The sequence below is a fragment of the Maylandia zebra genome, linkage group LG13 (genome assembly GCF_041146795.1).
Source record: "Maylandia zebra isolate NMK-2024a linkage group LG13, Mzebra_GT3a, whole genome shotgun sequence".
Classification (NCBI taxonomy): domain Eukaryota; kingdom Metazoa; phylum Chordata; class Actinopteri; order Cichliformes; family Cichlidae; genus Maylandia; species Maylandia zebra.
The window spans coordinates 21,285,293-21,313,094 of record NC_135179.1 but is presented as its reverse complement, the minus strand read 5'-3'; the positions used below and the strand labels follow the sequence as shown (position 1 = coordinate 21,313,094).

The following is a 27,802-nucleotide window of genomic DNA, read 5'->3' as shown; positions in this document are numbered from 1 at the left end:
CGCTTTCACGCTCTGGCCTAGAAAACCAGATGAGTGCTTACTGTGAACTGCTAAAGTGTTTTTTAAAGTGCAGTAGTGACAATTTGTGTAAGCACTGTTGCAGCGCAGAAATGTTAAGATGTAGAAATGTTGCCCTAGAAATCAGAACAGGTAATTCCCAGTTATCTCGCTGTTCATCTAAATAACTTGTATGTGCTACAGTATTGTTTGGCCTGTTTGTGCTGTTGAAATTCAAATTATGTTTCTATGAGGTATTTTCTACGAAAGAGGATTAGGGCCACCGAAAAAAAAAGTGGGCAAGTCTTTTTTTTTTCTTCTTTTACAGAATTCTGAGAAAAAAGTCAGAATTAGGAGAAAAAAGTCAGAATTCTGACTTTAATCTCAAAATTCTGGGGGAAAAAGTCAGGATTCTGAGAAAAAAGTCAGAATTCTGAGAAAAAATCATTCAGAGGAAAAAGTCAGAATTCCGAGAAAAAAGTCAGTCTGGAAAAGAAGAAAATAAAAACGTGACCACTTTTTTTCCCCAGTGGCCCTAATCCTCTTTAATAATTTTCAGTGCATAAATACAAAAATTGGTTTTGTTGCTAGGTTGCTGCTATAGGCAACACTATATAGTTTTAGTGTATGATTTTAAAAATAGCTTTTGTGGATATAAATAAGACTTTATTGTCATAAATTTAAATTGATAAAACACTTTTATATGGTGAAGATGCACCTGTAACCATTGCTGATATAGATAAGAACCTTCATGGGCCTAAAATGTACCTGCATGTCAAGTTTGGCTGCTAAACTCCTGATCTTGTAGGAGTTGATGAAAAATGAAGCAAACACAGACAGAAAGTTTGTGTATTATAAAAGAAAAGAAGTTTTTTTGTGACGAAAAAGTTCAATATTTAAGAAATAACTCTTCGAAATCTTTCCAAAATCTGAAGAGCAAAACCTATGGACTGTCCCATCTTGTTGCCTCTGTTCTGTCATATGGCCTTTTTATTGAGGGCTACATGAGCAAATGTCATAGTCAGCTGACAATGTCGTCATCCTGAAAAAAAGAGATAATTAAGTAATCCCATTGAATACGAGAGAAGAGCAATGAAAGTAAGCATGCCATTAAACTGAATCAACAGTTTTCTGGCACAGTCTTAGCACCAACTCAACATTATAAGTTCCATAAAGTTCTGGTACTGGGTATATCAGATTTCTTTATGGTCGGTGAATATGCCCTACTTTTAGCCCAACTTAATGACATTAGCATGTGAATGTCAAAGACATGCTCTCACCAGATGCTGTCAAAGGACTGGCCTGCCAGTATGCCAGCCCATATAGAGGCACTAGCTTAGTTACCTGTTAGTGGCATTGCAAAGACATTACATGCCTTTGCAAACCAAATGAAACAGCACAGAAGTTGCATGAGGGAAACATTTTTCATTAACGAAGTCTCTTTCCTGTGTTTTCCTTGAGTCATGCTCAACTCCCTGTGCTCAGCTGGTTCAGTTGTTTGTAAAGCAGTCCATGGAGTGCCGTTCTCCTTCTGTTCCATATATTTTGCACCTTCAGCTCAACGCTTCAGCATCGTAATGTGTGCACTGTGAAATAGCATGCATAGCAAAGATATCCCAGTTCCCAAACATTTATTTTAAGTTTACTAGACCCAGTAAAACCTTTTAGATAGCCTTATAACATACAAACTAATATAAAGGATCACTGGTCACGCATCAAGTCTGTCCGTCACATAAAGTTGTTTGAATTTATTAACATCAGTGATTTCTTACCACTGTGTGCTTCTTCTCACCAGGTGTGTACGGCGTTATGAGAACCATGTAAATCGCTGCCAGCCCTGCTCTTCAGCCGTTTCGCCATGTGGACGCTTCATTGCCACAGGCTCTGAGGATAACTGTGTAAGCAGTCTCACTGGGTCCATCAAAGCCACCTGTATACATTGCAAACAGATAAAAAAAAATCATCATAGGGATTAAAACATTATAAAGTGAAACAGAAAAGTTTTGACCTTTTGCAATATCTAGGCTGTTCTTCATCTTGTTTTTTCCTATAAAAGTTCAATTCAGGTTTATTTATATTGCACCAACAACAGTTGCCTCAAGGTGCTTTATAATGTAAGGTAAAGATTGTACAATAACTGAAAACCCCACAAGTCAAACAACCCACTACAAGCATCCATTTGGCAACAGTGGGAAGGAAAAGCTCCCTTTTAACAGGAAGAAATGTCTGGCAGAACCAGGCTCAGGGATGGGCAGCCTGGTTGAGAGTGAGGTCAAAGTATCAGACGGTTTGTTTGATTTATTTATTGATTGATAAAGTCTACATAGGTTATGCAGAACTAACGTAAAAAGCACTTAAAAGCAGAGTTGGCTTTCTGATGTCATCGGACACACTGATCAAGTGCATCTCATGTCCTTAAGAAACAGGAATAATCCAGCAAAGACCTGACACAGCACCTGAGAGATGGCCAAGTATTTTAGACATAATATAGACATAAAATAGATATACATGTCCTGGTTGTAAAACATTTATGTTACATGATCCTGCTTGGCGAAATGCCCATGGCACAGGTATTCAGAATGGCTTTTGGAGGAGTTGGTAGAAATGGAAATTTAAATTGTACCATTACAGGACACTACAGGTAAGATCACTCAAACTGGTGTTAAGAAGGAAAGCAAACCAAACACGTGACTTGTGCACTGTAGAACCAAGTGGTTCAGTTCGGGACAAAGAAAAAAAGCTATGGCCTTGGTTTGGCAAAATGTGATGGCTTCAACAAGACTGATTCTAAATCCACTAATTATATAATACCTCTACTCATCGCAAAATCACTGAGACCTACAAGATTAACTTTAAAAATTAATTCCCAAACCCTAACCTTTTCATATCTCCCAAGATGCCGTATCTCCTCACCGCCTGCTCCCCCGATCCTCCTTCCTATAGATTCACTTTCAGTCTCAGACTTGCTCGCATGGATGCCAGAGCTGTCTCACATGTGGCACCCTAGTTTTAGAGTTCTCTACCTGCTAATGTTTGGCTAATAAATGTTGTCACCCAAGTTAAAACTACAACATAACTGACCTTAGGAAGGTAAAAATAGCAGCAAAAATGATTAATATCTTTATCAGTTTTACCTCCATTTAAGGAAAGGACTGTTTGTGCTTGACTCAGAGATTTTTATTTGGATTCAACCCTTTTTCCAAAGAAGTCAACATTCATGTTGAAGCACAACTGTTTAATTGCTTTTCCAGAGCTTGCCTGACTTTCAAGACGTTTCCAGAAGACAGCCTCCCTTTTCCTTATCCATCTCTCTGTTCTTCTCGTATACGTGCTTGTTGAAAGCAGTGGAATAATATATGCATGCTGCTGATTCTTATTAATTATGGGGACTCAGCACAGCACAGACTTTTGCATCTCTGTTGAGATCGGTCATTTCCAGCGTTTCTTGGAAACCGGGAGAGTATACGGTAGTGAGCTACATCGTATTTATTTGTAGCTGCCTTGAGACTTATATGAGCCAGACACATTTGTACTTGTCTTAATATATCAAAAAGCAATCATGGAAAAAAAAGGAACCTGAATAGTCTAAAAAAGACTCCCTAGATCATATTACACATTTTCCAAAAAACTTAGCCCAAAAGTAACCGAAGTGGAATATCATTTTAGCATGGCTGATATTTAGCTTTTCTATATACAGATGAAATATGTATTATTTCTTATCATGAAACTGTGACTTAATTATCAATTTATTAATCAGAATATATGCTCAGTGATATATTGCAAACCCTCCTGACCCTGGGCTCTGCTCCGTTTCAGTTACTATTGACATAAACTAATACATCATGTGATCCATGTGATATTAAAACATTCCTAAGATAACTTTTTTCTTCCATATACCTAAATCCCTTTCAGGCATCACACACTTCATAAGCCTTAGACAGGAGTCACTCTTTTGACAGGATTCAATTGAAGCAGGGTTTTTTTTTTTCTTTTTTTCGGGGAAACATGATACAAAACAGCTGCAGGAATTTGATGAGTCTTCATCTTGTAGCAGACATCCCCACATCTGTTTTTATCTGTCCTTATGGCACTGAGGTTAATGCATTTTTCTAAAAACTTACTGATTATATTTAGAAAAAGCATCCAATAACAAACTTTCTGTTCTAAGGTCTCAAATGAAACAGATGGAGACATTCAGTACACTAACGATTTTTGGGGTTTTTCTTTTTTAAATCAACGAGAGGAAGTATAAAATCCACAACTCCCACAGGGGTGATTAACAATTCCTAACTACCTCAAAGCAAAATACACTAGTAACACGCAGTATCTGCAAGGCTTTGTTATAACTGGTAATGGCAGCTTGATTTTGAGATGTTCACTATTTTGACATCTGTCTGTGCAACAAACTTCAGTATGAGTATTTATGCTTTAACATTAAAATTTACACTTACACAGTTTTTAAAGCTGAAAATCAGCATCCAACACTCAGGTGTTTAAATTGACCTTCTTCATCACTGTTTACCATTATTTATATCACAGGTTATCCGAGCACTCAGGAATCAGGAAACTACTCAGTAAATATAAGAAGAAGCATAGGACACAAAAAGAATGCAAACCGTGTTTTGATAAATTACAGATTTTGTTAATTACTGAAAAACTGCTAAAATACCCTGTTTATTTACTCTATTGAACTTCAGTTATTTTGAGATTAGTCCAGCACAAAGGATGATTGACTTTGGCGTGACTTTTAGTGTCTGCTACATGTCTGATTTCTGGACAAGCTTTAATCGCTTTAATACTCCTGTTTACAAGAAATTTGGGCTTTGGACATTTACCCCTAGCAATCAATCTTGGCTGGAAATTTTACTATATACATGCACTGTATATTAAATGTCATTTGTGTCTGGAAGTACAAAAAAAGATAAACATTTACCCTTGAAGCTGAAATGATACTCAAGTTGATCTGCATTATCATCATGCTCGTCAGAACATAATTGTGTGTTGTAAGTACAATGGTACACACTAAGCTTCTGTATACATTCATTGTGTCCTTAATTGCAGGCCTATGTGTATGACATCCGTAGCAGCAACTATCTCCACAGATTACAAAACCACTCAGACACTGTGCTTAATGTGGCCTTCAACCCTGCTACACCACAGGTAAGACTCTGATTACTGTTTGTTTTTGTGTATAGATAAATATGCAATGATGTGCCTCAAAAAAATATCTTTGCTTCATATTCCAATGAAAACTGAATGATCTCCTCTGGGACGACTTATTAAGGTGTCTTTGTCTGTACTCACTGCGTAGTATAGTCAACACAATACTTTAAATGTGACAAATGATTTACTTGATGCCACCTATCAGTTTGTGGATTGAACTGAGTTTAACATTTTAGCAATATTCACCTTTTTTTTTGTAGGGAGCTAACCCTACCTAGGTTAGTGAGCAAGGTAGCCTATGTAACTATGCAGTCTATAGTGCGATATCTACAATACTATACAAAAATCTTGAGGTACTGTTCATTTCTTTACATTATGCTATGAAAATAAGAAATAGGTGCAGCATTTTCTTTTTTGAAACATGTGAATTCATGCAAGCCAAAAGTACAGATTCTATAATTCCAGTGATGAAAGTCAATTTTTGGTATGACAATCATTATTCTTCAACACATCTTGAACTCCTCTTTATGTAGTCTTCAGGAATAGTTCTCCAGGCTTCTTAAAAACATCCAAAGCTCTTCTTCTTTGGATGTTGGCTTCCTTTGATTCCGTAAAGATGGACGCAAACTGCTTCAATAATGTGGAGGTCCAAGCTCTGGGAAAGCCTATTCATGACTGAAAGTGTTCAATTGATGGTAATTCTCTACATCCATAATTCCATCAGTTTTGACAATATCCCTAATGCTACTGGCTGAAATCCAGCACCGAGCCATGACAGAGCCTTCTGTGTCTTACAGATGGCTGTACCTCTCTCTTTACCTCCTTCATACATAGAACAACAAATCATTGGGGTGCCAGTTTAGCTCAGTAAGTTCAGCAAGCCTCCCATATATTATAAGGCTAATGCAGAGGTCTGGTTTCAAATTTGCCCCAAGGCCATTTTATGCATTCTTCCCCTAGTCTTTCACTCAGCTTTCCTGTCTTTTCTGCACTTTCCTATCACAATAAAGGCTAAAAAGCCCCCATAAAAATATTGGATTTATCATTCCACAAGACCTGTTGGCACTGATTTTTAGTCCAGTTCTTTTGTAAGTTGGCATAACTCATCCTTTTCTCCCTGATTCTCTGTGACTGGTAGCAAAGTTTAAAACTGGTTCCAGTTAAATTGTCTGTGATGCATAGATACAGCACTGGTTCATCCCTTGAGTTTGGTATTTCTTTGCTTAAATGATTCATAGGCCTGTGTTAAGTTGCTTAACAAACAAAGAAAAAACATTCCTCTGGTGGTTAGGTTCAAGGGCTTTCAGGACTGAAGATGAATGAAAATGAGCCAACGAAAGACTACACACAGCAGGGAACCAAAACACTGCAGCCATCAGACCTAAATAAGCAAAAGCAAACAAGCTGGTTTCCGAGCTGGTTGATTGCTGTACACAATGTAACACATCAAGACAGATTGCTACAGGATCTTTTGTCATTCGTTTTTTTTATCTTTGCTTCCGGTAGCCACATTTTCATGTCTGATACATCTAAGTGTTCAGTCTGGATTCTAGTACCACACCGGAGACTGGAATTACTATAATGGCACTTCAGCCAGTTTTATTATTGGGGCTTCTCCCATTGAAGCGATCATAAGTCAGCAAAACTCTGAAACTAGAACTTCCTGATCCTGCACTTGTTTGACTAGGATAAAACCTTACAGAATCCAATCCTTAGAGCCAGGGCATAGGTGCATATGCATGCAGGAATCTTCAGATCATAGACACTGTGAGCTCTGTACTCAATAGCGTGAATCGTTTAATGCTAAGTTACATCACCCACGGTCAAAATGCCTCAGTAATGAAAAATCATGTGACCTGTGATATCTTTACTCACCTGTGACTCAAAGCTGCTTTCAATTAAAAAAAATTATTGAAAGGGTTTAGTTTGTGCTGTCATCCATCCATCTTCTTTTGCTAATGGTTAGGCTGGAGCTTATCAAAGCTATCACGAATCGAGATGCAGAGTACACCCTACCCAGGTTGCCAATCTGTTGCAGGGGTTGTTCTGTGATCTATGAATTATTAAAAGTTATCCACAAGGATTTAAAACTGTTTATCTTTGCCTGGCCTGCCATCAATCTAGAAGAAAACAATTCATGGAATGTGGGGAGTTGCACCAAAGAAAACAGAAAAGATATGTGTTTACTTTGAATTGCCATTACAGTGCTGCTTTATACCAACATGCTTTTAGTGACTAACAACATATATAGTGCCTTTTTAATAAAGCAACGCATTCCTTTGAAAATATCCAATGCAAGAATACTTATAAAAAATAAAATCTAAAATATAGATTCTATGTTATAATATCACAGCCTTTGCTGAACATCTTTTAAGATTTGTTGACTGTGTTGTCAACTCAAGGCACATGTTTTAAATCTGCATGTCCATTTTTTTAACTCAATTCAGCGAAACTTTGGAGCACAATGATACATTCAGATTTCCCAGCTTGAAAGTGGAAAGCTTGGTTCATAGCCATTATCTGGCTGAAGTACAGTGATCTGCAGAGTTTGAAGACACACTTCATCAGTCAGGGCGTGCTTGCTCAACATTAGTACTTCTGTACATTGTGTTTTACTTGATGGGACAAATCAGAAATTCAGAAACAAGACATGTTGAATCAATAGACTTTATCTTACTTTCCACCACACGTGTCGGGTTGTAGATTGAAATAGTGATATATATCTTATCAGAAAGTAAATATATATAATGTAATAATGATGAACATATACTCTAGTAGTATTTACATTCTCACATTCATGTAACAGGCCTTTGCATACAGAATACATTATAAAAAATGAGGGTTTTGCTGTAAAAACCAGTACAGCCTTGCCACAAACTAGGTCAAACTAGGCTGAAAGTTGATATAAGAATTATGTTGATGTTAAGACGTACAGGCATCTAAATGTTTAGTTAGGTAATTTATCTGAGTCTTGTGGATTAGTCAAGTCATTTTTGCCTGTTTTTTTTTAATTTTAGTGGACGTCACAAGTTTAGCTTACTGGTAAATTGTCCTCTGCATTTTGTCAACCAATTATCTGATTGCGGTTAGTACACAGCTGGGCACAGTTGCATGCATCCACCACAGATCGCTGTTCCCAAAATGATTTCAGGGTGGTTTGACAAAACCCGTTTAGGGAGGCAGTTTTGCTCAGTTGTCATTGGAGATGGGTCTGATGACATAAAAGCTCAGTAAATGTTATGATTCCATCCATAGCACTGGTATGACTTTATTTACTGGTTCTCTAATTTTTCCTCAGTTTCTCAAAAGTTCAGTAACTCCCTTTGTCCATAATTTTGCCAGATGTGATCATTAGCAAATCTTGTTTGCTTACTTGTGAAGCAGATAGTTTCTTTTAACCCTGCAGAAGTGCCTGTTCACCTGGTGCTAACTTATACTTTGCTCAGATTACCTATCTGTGGTTTAATTTTTGTGAGCCAAAAGCAATAAGTCAAAAGTCATTTTAAGTTCAAGAAGTCCTGAGAAATGGCCGGTTAGTTCTAAAGTTAACCATGTGATATATTGGAAATATGCTATGCTCATGCTTTCTCCTAAGACAAAGTGCTGGCAAAAAATGTCCCTAACCTGTGTTCATCTTGCTGTTGATCTATCTACATTTGAGGGCCAGATGTTCTCCATATTTACAGCTGTGAGAAACCTCTGATGGGAGACACAGACAGATAAGGCAATGCATATTTTCCACTCATTTATCACTCATGTTTTCCACCTGAATACTTAAAAGAGAATCAAGCAGACAGATCCACCTCAGGGTTTATTCCCTTAGGTTTATTCCTGTACTTTAGTCTGTAATTAGGGATTTTAGCTTTTATTGTCACTTCACAATGCTGTCTTATAAAATCGTGTGGGAGTTGCATTGTATGCAGCTGTAAATTTGTTTGCAATTTGTTTGCTTTCTCGTGTTGAACCTTAATGTGCTACTGTGTAAATTAGAGCAGAAGGATTTTCACATGCAACAGGGGTGTTCTTGTCATTCCTTGCATATAATACAAAATAGGATGTTCTTTTTTTCTTTTTTGAGATTACAATTTAGTAGTGCCTTTAAACAAGGCAGTCATGCTACTGTATCCACAGGTACTTTTTCCATTGAATTTGGAATTTTGGATTCATGTGTAAAGAAAAATGTTTTAGCCAGAAGTGAAGAAACGGGTTACTGGGTCAGATGAGGGGCACAGATGAGGGGCACAGATTTCATGGCGCTGCACACTGTTTGGATTACTCATATTTCTGTTCTGTGTCATCCTGACCTGCTGATAGTCAAGCTATCAGCAGGTCAGGACTGCTGATAGCTTGACTATCAGCAGTTCACTTCAAAAGAGGGTTCATTATTGGTGTGGAGCTGTTCTCATCGAGACGACCCCTCCTAACTACAGTTTTATCAGTGAGGCCAGGGTGAGCAGGAGAGGAGGAGGGGTCGCTGTCTTATTTAATGAATCATTTCAATGTAAGCAGCTATCTCCTGGAAGTTTTCAGTCTTTTGAATATGTGGCTTTACAGCTGAAGGCCCCATCCAAAGTTGTGTTTCTTAATGTTTACAGGCCTCCCAAATACTGCACAGACTTTTTTAATGACCTCAGTGAACTGCTGTCTGTGATCTGTGTTGATTTCGACTGTGTAATTATTGTTGGGGATTTTAACATCCATGTGGACAACCCTCAGGACAAAGGGACTAAAGACCTGAGTAACACTCTGGGCAACTTTGGGCTGACTCAGCATGTAACAGAGGCCACACATAATAGAGGACACACTCTCGACCTACTGATCTCCAAGAGCCTGAGCATTTCAAACATTACTGTGTCTGATGTGGGCTTATCTGATCTTTACTGTGTTTTCTTTGAAAGTAAAATCTCAGCCCACACAAATATATCAACAGCAGTGATCACAAAACGGTGTATAACTGAACACAGTAGTGAGATCTTTAACCAGGTCTTCCCATTAACACCTGACCTGTCCAAAGGTTCAGTCAATGAGCTCGTCAATAGCTTTAATGCAAAAATGTTAAATGTAATGGACACTATTGCCCCCATTAAGGTGAAGGTTATCTCTGGAAGGAAAAAGTCTCCATGGAGAAACTCCACACTAGTGAAAAATGAAAAAAGAGAGTGTAGGAAAGCTGAGCGCAGATGGAGAAAAACAAACCTCCAGGTTCATTATGACATCTATAAAGAGAAACTTCACAATTATAATTTACAACTGAGGAGTGCAAGAAGGTCCTACTTCTCTGACATCATCACTAAAAACAGCCATAATGCTTGGGTCTTATTTTCTACAGTTGACAGGCTAACAAACCCTCCTGTGCCAGTGGCAGCTGAACTTCATTCAACCATGGCCTGCAATGACTTTGCCAAATTCTTCACAGACAAAATCCAAAAGATTAGACAAGCAGTTGGAACATCAACAGCAGATCCAGGATATGTACTGTGTCCACCGAAAAGCTGTTTAAACACCATCAAACAGTTTCACCCTATTAACAGCAAAGACCTGGAGGACATCTTAGGTCAACTGAACTCCTCCTCCTGCTGTTTAGATGTCCTGCCAACAAGTTTTTTCAAAAAGGTCTCAAAGACTTTAGAGTCAGACCTGTTACAGATCGTCAACTTTTCCTTAATATCAGGTGTGTTTCCAGAACCACTAAAAAATGCTGTAATCAAATCTATACTGAAAAAGGACAATCTTGACAAGACACAAATGAACAACTACAGGCCGATCTCAAATCTCCCATTTTTAAGTAAGATCATTGAAAAAGCAGTTTCTCAACAGCTCAATTACTTCTTAACACAGAATAACTGCTACGATGCCTTCCAGTCAGGTTTTAGACAGAACCACAGCACTGAAACCGCTCTGACAAAAGTGTTTAATGACATATGTCTGAATACAGACAGTGGAAAAATGTCAGTCCTAGATCTCAGTGCAGCATTTGATACAGTTGACCACAACATATTACTCAAACGACTGGAGAACTGGGCAGGTCTTTCAGGAACTGTACTAAACTGGTTCAAAACATACTTAGAAAACAGGAAATACTTTGTATCAATAGGTAACTTCACATCTGAGCAGACAAGTATCACATGTGGAGTTCCCCAAGGTTCCATCTTGGGACCCCCTCTGTTTAACATTTACATGCTCCCACTGGCACAGATTATAAAGAACAACAAAATAAACTACCACAGCTATGCAGATGACACACAAATATATATCACAATGTCACCAGGAGACCGAGGCCCTGTACAGGCTCTTGGTAAATGCATTGAGGAAATCAATGACTGGTTGTGCCACAATTTTCTCCAACTAAACAAAAACAAAACTGAAGTAATAGTCTTTGGCGCCAAAGAAAAACGATTACAGGTCACCAGAGAACTTCAATCTATACATCTAAAAACCACAAACCAGGCGAGAAATTTGGGTGTAGTGATGGATGCAGACCTAAACTTAGAAAAACACATTAAGACAATAACAAAGTCAGCTTACTATCACCTCAAGAATATTTCAAGGATAAAAGATCTGATGTCTCAACAGGACCTGGAAAAACTAGTCCATGCATTCATTTTTAGTAGGCTTGATTACTGTAACAGCATCTTTACAGGTCTACCTAAAAAATCAGTCAGACAACTACAGCTCATTCAGAACTCTGCTGCTCGAGTCCTCACTAAGCTCACCAACAGCTCTGAGGTCTTTACACTGGCTACCTGTCCGTCAGAGGATAGACTTTAAAGTTCTGATGCTGGCCTATAAAGCTCTGAATGGTTTAGGACCAAAATACATCAGTGACCTGCTGACCCAGTATGAACCATCCAGATCCCTCAGGTCATCTGGATCCGGTCTTTTATCAGTTCCCAGAGTCAGAACCAGACACGGAGAAGCTGCATTCAGCTTTTATGCTCCTTATATCTGGAACAAACTCCCAGAAAGCCTCAGATCAGCTGAAACACTCAGTTTATTTAAATCCAGGTTGAAGACTCACCTATTCTCAGCTGCATTTGAATAAAGCACCAAATCCACACTTTTAAGCTTAAATTTCAAAACTTACACTAACTACTGATCTTATCTATTTCTGATTTTATCTGTTTTGGTTTTATATACTGTTTTGTTTGTTTGTTAAGCTTAAATTTCAAAACTTACATTAACTACTGATTTTATCTACTGTTCTGATTTTATCTGTTTTGATTTTATATACTGTTTTGTTTGTTTGTTTGTTAAGTGGGTTTAGAGCTCTGGGTAGCTCCCCAGCTGGGTCTAGACTGGGTCTAGAGAGTATTTTAAATTCAGGGAATTTAAAATAGAAAGTAGCTCGTCCACAGAAGGACTGGTAGCTCCCCTTACGATAAGGGTTCAGATCGCGCGAACAGGTGTGAAATGTGTGTGTTTAGTTAGTTTGTTTGTTTGCTTGTTTTAATTAATTTTAAATCATGCTTTTTATTTGTTTTTGTTTCTAATGTCTCTGTAAAGCACTTTGAATCACCTTGTTGTTGAATTGTGCTATACAAATAAATTTGCCTTGCCTTGCCTTGCCTAGATGAGCTCTTCTGAGCATCTGTTGAACCAGTTGTTACTCTCTTTGTGAAAATATCCCTCTTCTTTGTCTAAAGAGCTTGGAAAGAAAATGGTTCATCTTCTTCAGTTTTTAGAACTGAAGAAGCTTCTCGGATGAGAGGTGAAACATCTTCAAGAAACTTAAAGAAGTCCAGACGCTTTTCGTTCCAAGCTCTTTAGACCACGATGACCTGGATGACTGAGAACCTTTACAGACATGTCCCTCTTCTTTCTGACACTTGATCTTTAAGTTAAGGACCTTGTTCATCTAAACCTCAGTGAGTAATTTAGCAAACAAACTGAAGCCAGCTGATGCTTAAAGTATTTTTGTTTGTGTTGCTTTTTTGCCTACTGATGCCTTATCAGTAATTTGGTTTAGCACATTGGAATTTTTTTCCTATAAAAGTTGTTAGTAAAGCGGCGGGGCCAGACGGTATCACCGGCCGTCTGCTGCGCTGCTGTGCTGACCAGCTAGCAGGTGTGTTCACTTACATCTTCAACGAGTCCCTGGCGAAGTCTGTGGTCCCCACATGCTTCAAAAGATCCACCATCATCCCTGTGCCCAAGAACAGCAAACCCTCATCCCTGAACGATTACCGGCCAGTTGCACTGACCTCGGTAGTAATGAAGGTGTTTGAGAGGCTGCTGAAGAACATCATCTCCTCCTCCATCCCAGACACCACAGATCCACTGCAGTTCGCCTACAGATCCAACAGATCCACAGAGGATGCCATCGCCCACGTCCTACACACCACTCTCAGCCACGTGGACAAGAAACAGGGTAACTATGTGCGAATGCTGTTTGTTGATTACAGTTCAGCGTTTAACACAATAGTGCCCTGCAGACTGTTCACAAAGCTGAGGGATCTGGGACTTAACAGCCGTCTGTGTGCATGGGTGTTGGACTTCCTCACTGGCAGAACTCAGGTGGTGAGGGTGGGCAGGTGCTTCTCCAACAGCATCACCATCAACACAGGAGCACCTCAGGGATGTGTCCTCTCGCCACTGCTCTACTCCCTCTACACTTCAGACTGTGTGGCCACCCATGGCTCCAACACCATTGTGAAGTTTGCTGACGACACAGTGGTGTTGGGTGCCATCTCCAACAACGATGAGGCGGCCTACATGGATGAAGTGAAGAATCTGGTATCGTGGTGCCAGGACAACCACCTCCAGCTGAACGTCAGCAAGACCAAGGAGCTGGTGGTGGACTTCAGAAGGGGTCAGCACAGAGACTACAAGCCCATTATCATCAATGGAGCTCCAGTGGAGAGGGTGCAGTCCTTCAAGTATCTTGGTGTCCACATCTCCTCAGACCTGACATGGGCTGCCCACATTCAGGTCCAGACCAAAAAGGCTAGGCAGCGCCTGTATCACCTATGACAACTGAGGAAGTTCAGGGTCTCTCCAAAGATCCTCAGGATTTTCTATACAGGTGCTGTGGAGAGCATCCTCACACAGAACATGACATCATGGTTCAGGAACAGCTGTGTGAAGGACCAAAAAGCTCTCCAGAGAGTGATCCGTACAGCAGAACGCTGCTGCAGGATTGCTCTCCCCCCGCTTCAGGACACCTACACCAGGAGATGCCGGACTAGAGCAGCGCAGATACTGAAGGACCCGTCCCATCCTGGCAACAAACTGTTCCAACTTCTGCAATCTGGTAGAAGGTTCCGCATCTTCCGGGCAAGGACAGAGAGACTCAAGAGGAGCTTCTATCCCCAAGCCATCCGTGCCCTAAACACACACACCCGCCCTCTCACATCATCTATAATTGACTGAGACAAGACTCTTCCAGACACTAAACCAAGGCACAATGTACATTTCAATTCCTTTAATTTTAAATATGTTTATATTGTCTATCCTGTAAAATAGTCAGATATCTATTCATATTAATGTACAGAATTCTCCTGCTTGCTGCTACTACTGCACATTCACCCAGTGTATATACTATATGTGTATGTATATATATATATATATATATATATATATATATATATATATATATATATATATATATATATATATATATAATGTCCTTCCTCTACACCCCCCCCCCCCCCAATTTTTGCACATGTCGAGGAGCGTGTCAGGCTACATTTCACTGTGTGTTATACTTGTATAACTATGCATGTGACAAATAATAAAGAACCTAGAACCTAGAACCTAGTATCAGTTGTAGATAATTTTGTTTCTGTAGACATAAAATTTTCATTTTAATTACGAAAATTAAAGTTCCCCTAGTCCCCAGTCCTTCAGAAGGCATGTCAGTGGGTTTAGGGAGGTCCTAAAAGTATTCCCTGACTGCCTGACTATATCCTCAGTTGAATTCAGCAGCACCACACTTACACTGTACACCCTGTGAGGGGAGCTTCGGCTGCCAGTACCCATCAGCTGCCTCCAAAGTCCCACAGGCTAACCAAGCCCGATAGGACTCCGTCTTCAGCTTGATTACTGTGTCCACCATCAGGTTCAGGGATTTTCACCATGACACCTTGCGACCAAAACTCCTTGCAGCTGCCTCGGCAATGGAGGCGCAGAACATGATCCATTTGGACTGAATGTCCCCAGCCTCCCTCGGAATGCTGTCGAAGTTCTGCCAGAGATGGGAGTTAAAGATCTCCCAGACCAAGGCCTTTCCCAGACGTTTCCAGCTCACTGTTAGTATATATTTAGGTGTGCCAGGTCTTTCCAGCATCCACCCCTAACCCTCGATAGGTGATCATCAGTTGACAGCTCAGCTCCTCCCTTCACCCAAGTGTCCAGAACATATGGCTATGTATGATGCCATTACATAATCAATCACTGGCTTGATGCCACATGCACTTAAGGACATATTTATGTGCAAACATGGTGTTTATTTTGGACAAACTATGAGTTCCACAGAAGTCTAATAGTAAAACACCACCTGGGTTCAGATCAGAAAGGCCATTCCTCCCTTACACCCCTTCAGGTATCACTGTCATTGCCCACATGAGCATTGAAGTCTCCCAGAAGAATGACGGTGTGAAGGCGGACCCTCAAGAACCTCACCCAGTGACCCCAAAAAGTTAGGGCAATATACTGAGTAAGCTGAGGGGATATAAGAATACCCTCCTCTGCCGCCAATTCTCAATGAAGGCAATTCCAAAGGCTTGCATTGAGGTGAACCCAACTATAACTCAACCACACACACCATCTTAGGGTCTTTCCCCACCAGTGAGGTGACGTTCTATTTCTCAATAGCCAGCCTTGACAGTTGGGGATCAGATCGTCACGGGCCTCTGCCCCTGACTGCTGCTCGGCACACATTGCACCCGACCCATATGGAGCCTCCTGCAGGTGCTGGGCCTACAGGAGGGTGGGCCCAATTTGCTCCTTCGGGCTGCACCCGGCCAGACCCCAAGGCTCCTACAGCTCAGTCATTGGATGCTCCCCCTCTGGCTCCCTCCCCAGGCCTGGCTCCAGCTTAATATTAGACGAAAATACAAACGTTTTTAAATGATGATTTCATTTATCAAGGGAAAAATCAGCCACCAACCTGTCTCGTCGTATGTAAAATAATAAGTGGCCCTTTACAGGTATGGACTGAGACAAAAAAATCAGCCCTAGCATCTTTGGTCCAAGCAGGCCACCATGATTGGTCGCAAATGGTCCAGTTAAATATATGCACATAAAAATATTTGAAACTATCATTATGTGTATCAGTTGGTCTGGTTGGTACAGTTGTTGGATTAGCACATCTTAGCTGATACTAGTTAAATAAAAAGTGTAGCTTTTAGTGCAACTGTATGTATATATAATAATCATACGCATACTGTATTTTGTTTCAATTTCAATTTGTTGGATTATTGATATTGAAAGTTTTTCTTTTCTATCAGGTTGTAAAGCTGTTGTTGGATTCGGACATCTTAGTAGCAGTGCATGCATGTGACAATAAAAAACTACTCTTTAACCGTTAGTCAAAGCGGTTATTAGCGGGAGACAGATCGATCAAAATATTGATAGTATTGATGCTCGCACTGGGATTGGATCTCTTTTGTTCTGTTAGGTAACTATTGTGAAAGGTAAAAATCACAGTGATTTTGTGGTCATTAATATGTGTTCAGAATATGCATTTCATGATGATTCATCTCATAATTCATGACATATTGCACTCCTCTACATAGGCTGTCTTCATAGGTTAAGTATTTATATCAGTATTAGTATTGGCAAAAGTGATCCTGTATTTACTTGGAATCGTACTGAAAATTGTGGTTTCACACATCACTAGAAGTCATTAATTTTACTTTAAAATTTGAATCTCTACTTTCCAACCATTTTCTTATCATGTTATTTAGAACTTCCTCCATCTCTTTCTCACTCTGTTGTTGAGACTGCTATCCCTTCTCCTGCACTTCTCTGTTTAGCGCCTCTTGTGACTACGAGGGGGTTGTTGCTGGTACTATTGCTGCTTATATGATTAATTTAATTTACTTAATTTGACATATATTGCACCATTTCACTTTTGTTTGTCCATCATTATCAGCGTCTTCAACAATAAACTCTACAAGGTGCATGAGTGCAATAGGGGCCAGATTTGATTGGGCAATCCAGTGTCACTAATGAACAAATGTGCTTCTGTTAGTGCTTGCATGGCCGGGGTGCAGCAGCCCCACAAGCCGGCCTGTAGCCTGTATAATTATCAACAAAGAAAAAAGAAATATTGACCCATCAGCCCACAAGTACGTTGGCCCACCAGGCAAATGCGTAGTATGCTAGATTACCAGTCCAGCCCTGCCCCCTAAACATAATAACTGGTTAACCACTTTGGCAGCAAAAACTGTAATCAAGTATTTGCAATAGCTGGCAATGAGTCTTTCACATCACTGTGGAGGAATTTTGGCCCACTCTTCTTTGCCAAATTGTTTTTATTCAGTGCAATTCAGTTATTAGATTTAGGGGTCGATTACTTTTCCACATATAGCCAGGTAGATTTGGATAGCTTTTTTCTTTAGTAAATAAAACCATAATTTAAAATTTAAAATGTATCTAATTTTACACTTTGTTTGATGATCTGAAACATTTAAGTGTAACAAATGTGCAAAAAAACTAAAAAATCACTAATGGCTCAAATACTTTTTCACACCACTGTATCTTACTGTAAGTTACTGGACCTCCTCGCTACACGTCTGGTCAGTTTCTGAGTCATACATCTGTTTTTGTTTTGTTTTTTGTTATAATCTACTGTCTTCTTTTAGAGTCTTTGGACTAAGTGAATGTTTTTGAACTCTGAGGTACTTGGTTCTCATTTGCACTTAGTGTGTTGGAGGTAGCGCAGAACCATGACCACTTGCTGACACAATCAGTTGTCTGCAAAACTTTAACACGTACGATCATCCAAACTAAGATGAACAAAGAGTGAGTCATATCTGTGACTTTTCATGCTAAGTGCTTTTCTTGTCTCTCTATGTCAGCTTTTATCATCTTTACTTTTTGCAGCCGGGCAAAAAAAACCCAGCTGTTGTCCCAGTAGACATTTTTACTGTATCATTTTTAATTTGTGGCCATTTGGCAGCTGTTACTCACACAGCAGGGATGGACTAGGATAAAAAAGGATCCCTGGAGTTTTTCCCTGAGATGCAGCACAGTACGATCAGCACAATTACAGCTGTAATGAATAGCAATTCAATTTTATATCTTCGTGGTTGCAACTGCTGGTTGGAAAAAGTAGCACATTTGAGGACTCCAGTGAAATAAGATGCACTTTCTGATGCTGTTACATTATTATTTTATTAGCTTACAATGGTTTTTAGGTTATTTAACAGTAAGAATCATTGGTTGTTACTACCTATTTTACCTAACAGCACCACACAAACCAATATATGAGTAATTTTGGTGTATCACAAATACCAATGATGTCAGCGCAACACTTTGATTCATGTACATTGTACACTCACAGCCACTTTATTAGGCACACTCTTCTAGCAGTGGGTTGACCATTATTTTGCTGTTAGAACTACTGCAGGCAGATTAAACAAGATGCTGGAAACTTTCCTGGGAGATTGACACGATAGCACAGTTGCTGTAGATTTGCCAGCTGCATATCCATATGCAAATCTCCCGTTCTGTCACATTCCAAAGGTACTCTGTTGGATGAAGTTTGTTTGAAGCTTCGTGATATGGTGCATAATTCTGCTGGAAGCAACCATCATAAGATTAGTACACTGAGATCATAAAAGAGATGACACAGGTGGAATGGAGCCTTCCCTTCATGTTGTTTACTTCAAATTTTGACCCAACCATTCAAACCTTGCAGCATAAATTGAGGAAGCAACATTTTTACAGTCTCCGGTTCCCCAGTTTTTGTGAGCCTGTGTGTCGCCTCAGCTTCCTATTGTTAGCTGACACAAGTGCGGTCTGGGTGTGGTATTCAGCAGTTTCTCAAATACTCAGACCAAAGCATCTGGCACCAACAACCATGCCTCATTCAAGTAGACATGTTCAAGTCAACTTTAAGGTTGTGTTGTTTCTACTTGCCCATTGAGCTGTCCATTTGATTGGCTGATTACGGATGGATGGATGGATGGATGGATGGATGGATGGATGGATGGATGGATATGTTTCCTCTTGACCTCAGACATTACCCCCTTCGTACTGTCGCAGCCAGAGAATAAATACAGAGGTGGACTGCTGTCTACTCCAGAATGTCACATTACAGTGAGACACAGACTGAGCTGAGACAGCCTGGCCTGTGTTCAGCACAGCTGGAACTGCAATGAACAGGAAGTTTCAAAGTCACAAGAGACATTTTTAAGTATCGAAACCTTTCACATGCATTAGACAGAACTTCTTCAGTTGGCTGTGGTCTTAGGTAATAATGGTGAACTTCCTTTGTCCCAGTACTCAAAATGTTAAGTTCAGATCTGTGAGTACAATCGGATTTCTCAATTTTTTCTATTTTCTCATTTTGTGCAATTTTAATGTTTTAAAGATACACAGATATAAAGATTTACATTTAAAAAATATAAGGGTAAGCGGAGGATATAAAACATTATATTTTATATAACTACTTTCTTATATTCACCCAGATGGTATTGTCTGTTGTCTAATGTCTAAAAGGTTCTGAGTGTGAATATATCCATAAGTTACCAACTATTTATCACCACGAGCAACAGGCTATACATTTCTTTTATTGATCCCATGTCTATGTAAAGTCAAGACTGAGATAACCGTGGTGACCATCTGCCCCTTTTTCCATCTGTCATCTGGATCCTCCTTCAACTCTCAGCATGGTCACTACAGAACATCTTGCTATGTTGGCGTTTGTTAAATTTGTGCTCCACAGCTGATGAATGGCATCCTCTGGGAGGGGAAAACACATTGTTCGCCATATTATCAAATCCTTAGCATTTGTTCATACCGGTTTCTATAGACATATACTTTCTGTCATCCAGAGTGCCAAAATTTGACTCACCATTGAAAATCTAATCCACATTGCTTTCTCAATCGGCATTTTTATTCTGGCTTTGAACTGTTGATTTGTGGTTTCTTTTCCGTGGTGTTGAGCCAGTTGCTAACAATAAATTATGCAACATGCGTGACAAACCATGCAATGGATTTTCTGATCTTACTCAGAATTCCTAAAAAGTTTGGACTTGGACTTTGTTCAACCAAACCTCAAAACAAATGAACAAAACTCTCAAATGGAGCCTCAGGTTATGTGCGTAAGGTTATCTAAAATTCCACAGAAATCAAACTTGATGAAAACTATGTCTGTCTTGAAAATGAAGCTGTAATGTCAGCCAAATCTGTCATGACCCACAATGACTCCTTTCTGTGTTTCTATAGTAAGTCAGTATTTTTAACAAAAACATCTGATACCAAAGGTCACATAAAACCTTCAGCTACCCTTATTATGTGGGCTTGTTTGGGGCAAAATAAAAGTTTAAGGTTGCAAAGATGTAATGTGTTGGATTCCTTTGGACTTTTCTGTGTTTATCTCTTAACACTACATGCTTACATTGGTGTATTATCACAGTAACAGTGGTTTTGGATCAGGGTTGATCCAAAACCATGGTTGCTACTGTAGCTGTCGTCTAACTCTCATAAGTTTTAGGTCAAGGATGTCAAACTCATTTTACATTGTGGACTGTATACAGCCCACTTAGCTCTTAAGTGGGCTGGAACAATATAACTCCCCTTTCTGTTAGTGTAAAAAAACCTAACTACACATTTAATCCCTAAGAAAATTAAAATGAAGTGCAATTTTAACAATAAGTCTCAGTTTTTCTATATAATTACAAAATCTTGCCTAATTGTGCCACAAATCTGCCATATTAAAGAAATATGTCAGAAATAAATGTGTAAAATGGCAGTAAATGTTCTAGTTGTTCATTCCTCAGTTAAGTCCTGTAATAATAAAGTAGAAAGTTGTTAACTGACTTTTTTAACTTTAACTGTTAACTGTGACCCAACTGGAAAAGTTGGAAATGTCTACAGTTGTGAACAAAAAATGAAAATCAGGAATTCTTCTTTCTTTTTTTTGCTTTACTTTGGTGCAATATGAATGGCCATGGTGGAGGTATTTTTTTTTTTTTTTTTTTAGGAAAAGCTATAAAACCTATAAAAATACAGTTCACATTTTCCAAAGCCTTCCAGTGGGCCAGATTGGAGTCTTTCCTGGGCTGATTCTGGCCCCCGGGACTTATGTTTGACATCCCTGTTTTAGGCTTTTCAGCTGCCTGGGAGCAAGAACCAGACAGCCTGGCTGTTGTTGATTAAGGTCACTGAGGTGGACGTCATGGTGTACAAAGACTCACGATCACATACTATGCATATTTAGATGTAATATGTTTGTGCTCACTGGGTTGCCTTTATGAGGAAGTTAACTTGTCTCTGGGATTCACACTCGCCAGGAATTCTTTAATGTGTCTATAGAAGAGAAACTGCAACTTTCACCCTTCAAAGGAAGAATGCATCCAGCCCAGTTTAGTGTGTTTGAGTCATCCTCAGACCTCAGCTATTGTGACTCCCTTTCCCAGCACAGGCATCTGCTTGCTGGTAAAGGATTATTTCTCCTGCATAAAACCTTTTTAGTACAAGGGAAAAAATGTTGGACCATTGTTGTACCAAATGTGTTTTTTATCACAACTTGGCAAATCATTGTTTGCCAAGATTCCTGATGTTATCATGCTTTTAAAAAAGATGCTGTCTTTACAGCCACCTCAGGTCTAGATATTCACCATAGGTAAAACTCCCTGATGGAGTATTCCCATTTTGTAAAATGTTGGGTTTTTTTGATTGGTTCTTTGTTTTTCTCCACTTACCTACAAAGGTGTCATATAGAAGATGGACATACTGTGACATCATCCATTGGTTAGGGATGGACCTAACCAATGTTTTTAGTGTCATCATTGAGGTTTTTGAAACATGGAAAGTAACTGGTGGATCTTACTGGACACACTCACTGGTCGCTATTTGTCAATCACATATGAGTCATTATTATCTTGTTGCCCTTTAAGACTCTAGAGGACACCATAATTTACTAAATTAACACCAAGGTCAGAAAGAACTGAACTAAAAAATGAAAGAGAACTGAACAATTAAGAACATCAACTCATCATGTAGATGATTACTGAGGGTGAAAGGTCAATGTGAGCCTAAGGTTTGTTTTACCCCTGACTTCTATACAACAAGATCTCTTTCTTTTCTTTTCTTTTTGTCAAGCCAGAGGCGTCAGGCACCGTAGCATTCACTTTCACTTTTCAAGCCCCGGAGGCCGTGACTTTATATAAAGACTATGCTCACTTGTCCTTTAAGACTGGGTGGTAAAAATAAACTTGGGTTGAAGTGGCATGAAATAGAGGTTATAACAGCTGTTTGTGAGTTATCTTGAGTTATTTTTCCATAATATGGTATACTTTTAAATTCTGAACAATTGCACATGTAAAAATGTGCTATAGGTCTCACTGCAAAGCCCACATAGAAGGTTTCCCACTGCTTCTGACGGACTGTCAGAGTGCTGAGGTAATGCTTCCTCAGCCTCATCTGCTCTCTTGGCTGATAGAGACATATGATTCACTGTGTACGTCTCACTAAAAATTGTAGTCAAGCATTGATCGTCTGTATTTGTGCTTGTCTGTGTGCAGCCTGCACATGTCATTAAGTGTGTAGTGTGTGCGTGTGTGTTTGCCTACAGGGTGTGGATTAATGCTAGTTTATTGTTGTGTCGTTGTGTGGGTGCCTTATTAATCTCCAAATGTTTGACTCACTGAGAGTATTGCTGGCAGGAACCTCAATCTCCTTGTTTGAATAAACAAAGTTATATAACAGAGTTAAGGCCTGGCAACATGATGTTTTGTTTTTTTTGGGGGGGGGGGGTAAATGGCAAGTATGGAAAATCAAGAATTTTGGTGGGGAACACAGAATGGTCTTGACCTCAGTGGTGCTCTTCTTCTTCGGGGATCTAGGTGTGCCGTTATGAAACTCTGTATTCTAAATAGAGAGGTGGTAAAAAGAAGAGTGATGTCTGACACGGTTTTAGAAAAAAAGTGTGCAAAAATAAAAGCGTAATATGATGTCATGCTTTTTCTCTTTTCTTCACAGCTGCTAACTGGGACCCTGGATGGGAAGCTCAGGCTGTTTAAGTCTAGCAGTGGCTCTTCTTTGTCCTGTGACACCAGCGCTGCCGTGCACAGTGTCCTCAACAAGACTGTGTAATTACAGCTGGCCCCTGCAGAGCCCATGCAGGTTTTATTAATGCAGTTCCAAGTGGGATTTTCATTGGGAAAGAAGAATTTAAACGTTTTCTTTTTTTGCTCTTGGTTTAATGAAAAACAGGTAGAGTTATATAAAAATGTGCTCTTGTGTGTTCTTCCTCGGTGCTTAAAATTGTCAGTAGAAACCAGCCATTTCAGATCATTCGTCTTTGTTAAACTTCCTGCCCATGCTTCCAGCGCATTTCTTATTTAAAGGGAGCACGCTGCTTTCTTTGAACTCATTTAGCTGCATTTTTGTGATGCACGATTTAGTCAATTAAACATAATATCGCTAAATTTGCCAAAAACAATTATTATTAGCAGTTTTTCACATCTGTTGCACATTCTGAATGGTCAAGCATAACGTTTAGTTTGTTCAGTATGTGGAACAGATGTACTTCTTATATCGCTGGCTGTGACCTCCACTTAGCAGATCAGCACGTAGAGCTATGACATCAACTGGGTGCAACCACTTTGGCTGCCAGACACACAGATGCTCCTACTGTTCATACTGATGCACCCATCTCCATTGTTTGTGCTGGATGTTTAGTCCTTTCTACCTTAGTCACAACAAACTGTCAGGTACTCTAATACATAGTAGAGGATATAAAGGCTCAATGTGAAATTTGTTCAAAAATTGTTGAATTTGTTGAAAAATTGGTTTGCAACAACACTATTTACAAAAAAGCTGGCAAGCTTAAATTTCTAAGGTTTCCCATTTGATGCAAGATTCCAGTTTATTTTCTGTGAGCTTTTTAAAAACACATTTGTGATGTTACAGTCTTGTGCCAAAATAGATTCAATTCATTCTTCACCTCAAAATTCTACAAAACAATTTAAATCTATTAAAAATATATTAAAATATAACATGTATATTCTGAGCCTTTGCCATGACACTCTGAACTGAACTCAGGGGCATCCTGTTTCTGCTGATCAGCTTGACTGGAGTCCACCTGTGGTAAATTAATTTGATTCAACATGAAGGTACGCACCTGTCTACATAAGGTCCCATAGTTGACAGTGCATGTCAGAGCGCTAACCAAGCCATGACGTTTAAGGAATTTTCTGTAGACAGAGGAGAAGGTCCAGAAGGACAACCATTTCTGCAGCACTCCAGTAATCAGACCTGTGTGGCAGAACAGCCAAACAAAAGCCCCACCTCGGTAAAAGGCACATGACAGCCAAAAAGTCTGCCCAAAAGCACCCTAAGGACTCTCAGATCAGAGAAACAAAATTCTCTGAAACAAAGATTAAACCCTTCGGCTTGAATGCCAAACATCATGTCGGGAGGAAACCAGCCACTACTGATCCCTTGGCCAATACCATCCCTACAGCAGAGCATGGTGGTGGCAGCATCATGCTGTGGGGATGTTTTTCAGCAGCAGGAACTGGGAGACCAGTCAAGATCAAGGGAACGATGAATGCAGCAATGTACAGAGACATCCTTGATGATAACCTGCTCCAGAGCGCTCTGGACCTCAGACTTGGCTGAAGGTTCAGCTCCAAACAGGACAACAAACCTAAGCACACAGTCAATATAACAAAGTAGTGGCTTCAGGACCACTCTGTGAATGTCCTTAAATGGCCCAGCCAGACCCCACTAAGTCTCTATTCTTTTGTGTCATTCTTATATCTCCAAACAAGGTGACAGATTAATATGTTTTCTCTTACATTGATTTGGAAATAAAATCAAAAATAATTTTTGAAGTCACAAAGTCATCAATCCTATATCGCATGTCCTCTTAGGTTCAACATTAAGATATTCTTTCTATCTCAAGTTTAATACCACAGTTTATTGCTAAGTAACGTTTCCTGGTGATGTTTAATTTTCTTTGGAAAAACAGTCTCCTGCTCTGCTGCTCCTGTCACCTCCACCATATTATAAGCCTTAACTCAGTCTTCAGACAGAAAGGAGGAATGCTCATCCCCCATCTGCAGGGGGACATAATTTCAAGCATCACTCATCCCCTGTCCATTAGGAAAAGATATCAGAGTTGACGCATTATGTGATGGCGCTAAATCCACTGATAGTATGCTCAGTCTTAACTTCCTCAGACTGTTTTCCAAAAACTGCTCATCTGTGTCTTGTCCCCTGTCCAGTATTCTGTATTTGATTTACTCTGCCCTTTTTGGTCTGCTTACTTTAATTGATACCAAGGCAGGCTGTCTGTGAGGATGTGCAGTGCGATCCTCAGCTAGATCATGAAGTATAGCTTTGAAGTTGCACAGTATCAGCTGCCAGATATGGATAGGATTTATAGGGTGGTACCTCTTGCTTTGTCATGCATTACATTATGTATGTACTGTGTGTGTGTGTGTGTAGGTGCGTGTGTTTATGCCACAAAGATAGGTATGTACTGGCAACGCTGCATTTTCCCTGTCACGGTGAGCTTTAGTGTTCCTGCAAGTAGGAGACACTTTTTATCGGAGCAGAACGATAAATTGTCTTTGGGGTAAATTTACGCAGCCATGTTCTTTCTCTATTTTCGTCCTGGAATGTGTGTATTCAGTGTCTTTCCTTGAATTAATTAACCTGAATTCAGTGAGCATGTGCTCTCAAAACAAAGTAATATATTGCCATATGTGCAAATCCTTTGTCTGTGTGAGGTCATTTTGGGTCCACTCCCTTCATCGAGCTCACCACTAAAGAATGAAGTACACTTGAAAATAAAAAGGACTTCAATAATATCCACACCCAAACATTATGAGTGTCCAACATTCAATCTCTCACAGTCTTTTGTCATTGAAACTGACAGAAAGAAGAACTTTGTCTCCAGCTTTGGAATTATTAGATGCTGGATATGACAGCACTGAACATGGTGTAACGCTGGAGGAAGATATGCAGAGCCCTCAGCATAATATACAAATGTGTAGGTGTCGTTCCCCGCTATGTGGTTTGGTGGTCTTTTGGCTCGCTGGTCACAGTCTCATCAGCACTCTGAACACATTTCCCTTGGGTCATAATGAGGCACGTGAACTTTACTGATGATCTACAGAGTCGTGAGGATTTCTGCTCTTTTGTTCTCAAGAGTTCAAAGCTAAGGGAGTGGACACGTGTCAAAAACTGCTGTTCTGCTCTCTCAGTTCATTCCAGTATAAGCAAAGCTAACGGAACAACGTATAATGTTCTATAAATTGTGCCAAAGAAATCCAAACTGATGATATCTGTAATGATTTATATTCTATACGTAAATTACAGGAAAAATAACTGAGATTCAGCTCATACGCAATCTATTTAATGAGAGTCTTCAAATGTTCAGACACTAATGATGGTATCAGTCATCGAGCATCAGTGTGCTACAGTGGAAGCAACGATACAACCATAAGCTGTACATAAAAGATGGACGTAGCTAACGTGACCTTTATGCATTATGTTAGCTACTTCCATCTTAGTTTGTTCCACCTGATAATGGCATTTTGGCATCTTCTTGAAACCAGAGGTGGCTCAGACTGAGAAGCCAGCAACAGAGGATTCTCATACGGAAGCAATTTGGGAATCACAAATAGCTACGTCTGGAAACATAACCCAATTTATCTTGTAGTTTACTCTGTGTGATTATAATTTACAAAATGAACATAATTCTCTATTAAATAAGACGCGCAAACTCGCAATTTAGATCAACAACTCACTGGGAAAATATTTACTGAGGAGATAAATCAAGCAAGAAGTAGGGTCAGTTTGTCATACAATTCTTTTCAAGTAGACCTCTTTTTCACCTGCTGTTGACCATTATAAGGACAAGCAGGTTCGTGACACTTATGGATTGACTATACTTGGACCAGCATGTTACTTCCATTGCTTTTTAGCCTGTGGGGACAACATCCATACATCCATTTTTCCTACTTATGTGGGTCCAGATCACCATGGCAACAGCCTAAGCAGAAATGCCTAGACCTCACTCCTCCCGGCTATCTCACCAGCAGTTCTGGTGGGACACCCAGAACACCAAGGTGTTCCCAAGCTAGTCAACAGTCGTAACTTCACCAGCGTGTCCTTGGTCTCCTTCTGCTAGGACATAATTGAAACACTTGAAACACAAGGTGCCCAGGAGTCATCTGACAGATGCCCAAACCATCTCAACTGGCTCCTTTCCTTGTGGAGGAGTTGCAGCTCTGATCTGACACTCTCCAAAATGGCCAAACTTCTCATCCTTCCTCTAAGGGAGACCTCAGACTAGCACGGCGTAACCTATTTGTGAGTCACCCCACCACATTGACAAACTCTGAAGTCTTATCAAAGTGAACCAATCAATGCTCATTAACATGGGGGAGGGAAAAGAGGGAAGATTATTGCTAATGGTGTCAATGCTAGAAGGCTTGTTTTTGATCACCCGTGT

The 27,802-nt window shown here is 39.7% G+C and overlaps 1 protein-coding gene across 1 annotated transcript in view; it reads left to right on the top strand.

The window, feature by feature from the left end:
* The window catches only part of wdr27 (WD repeat domain 27), a 46,330-nt gene extending 22,766 nt beyond the window's left edge, over positions 1-23,564 (top strand). Inside the window, exons 22-24 of the mRNA XM_004556009.3 lie at positions 1,793-1,895; positions 5,059-5,157; positions 23,314-23,564. Of these exons, the coding sequence (XP_004556066.3) occupies positions 1,793-1,895; positions 5,059-5,157; positions 23,314-23,427 (316 nt within the window). The 3' untranslated portion in view covers positions 23,428-23,564. The remainder of the gene's footprint in view (positions 1-1,792; positions 1,896-5,058; positions 5,158-23,313) is intronic.
* The last annotated feature ends 4,238 nt before the right edge of the window (positions 23,565-27,802 follow it).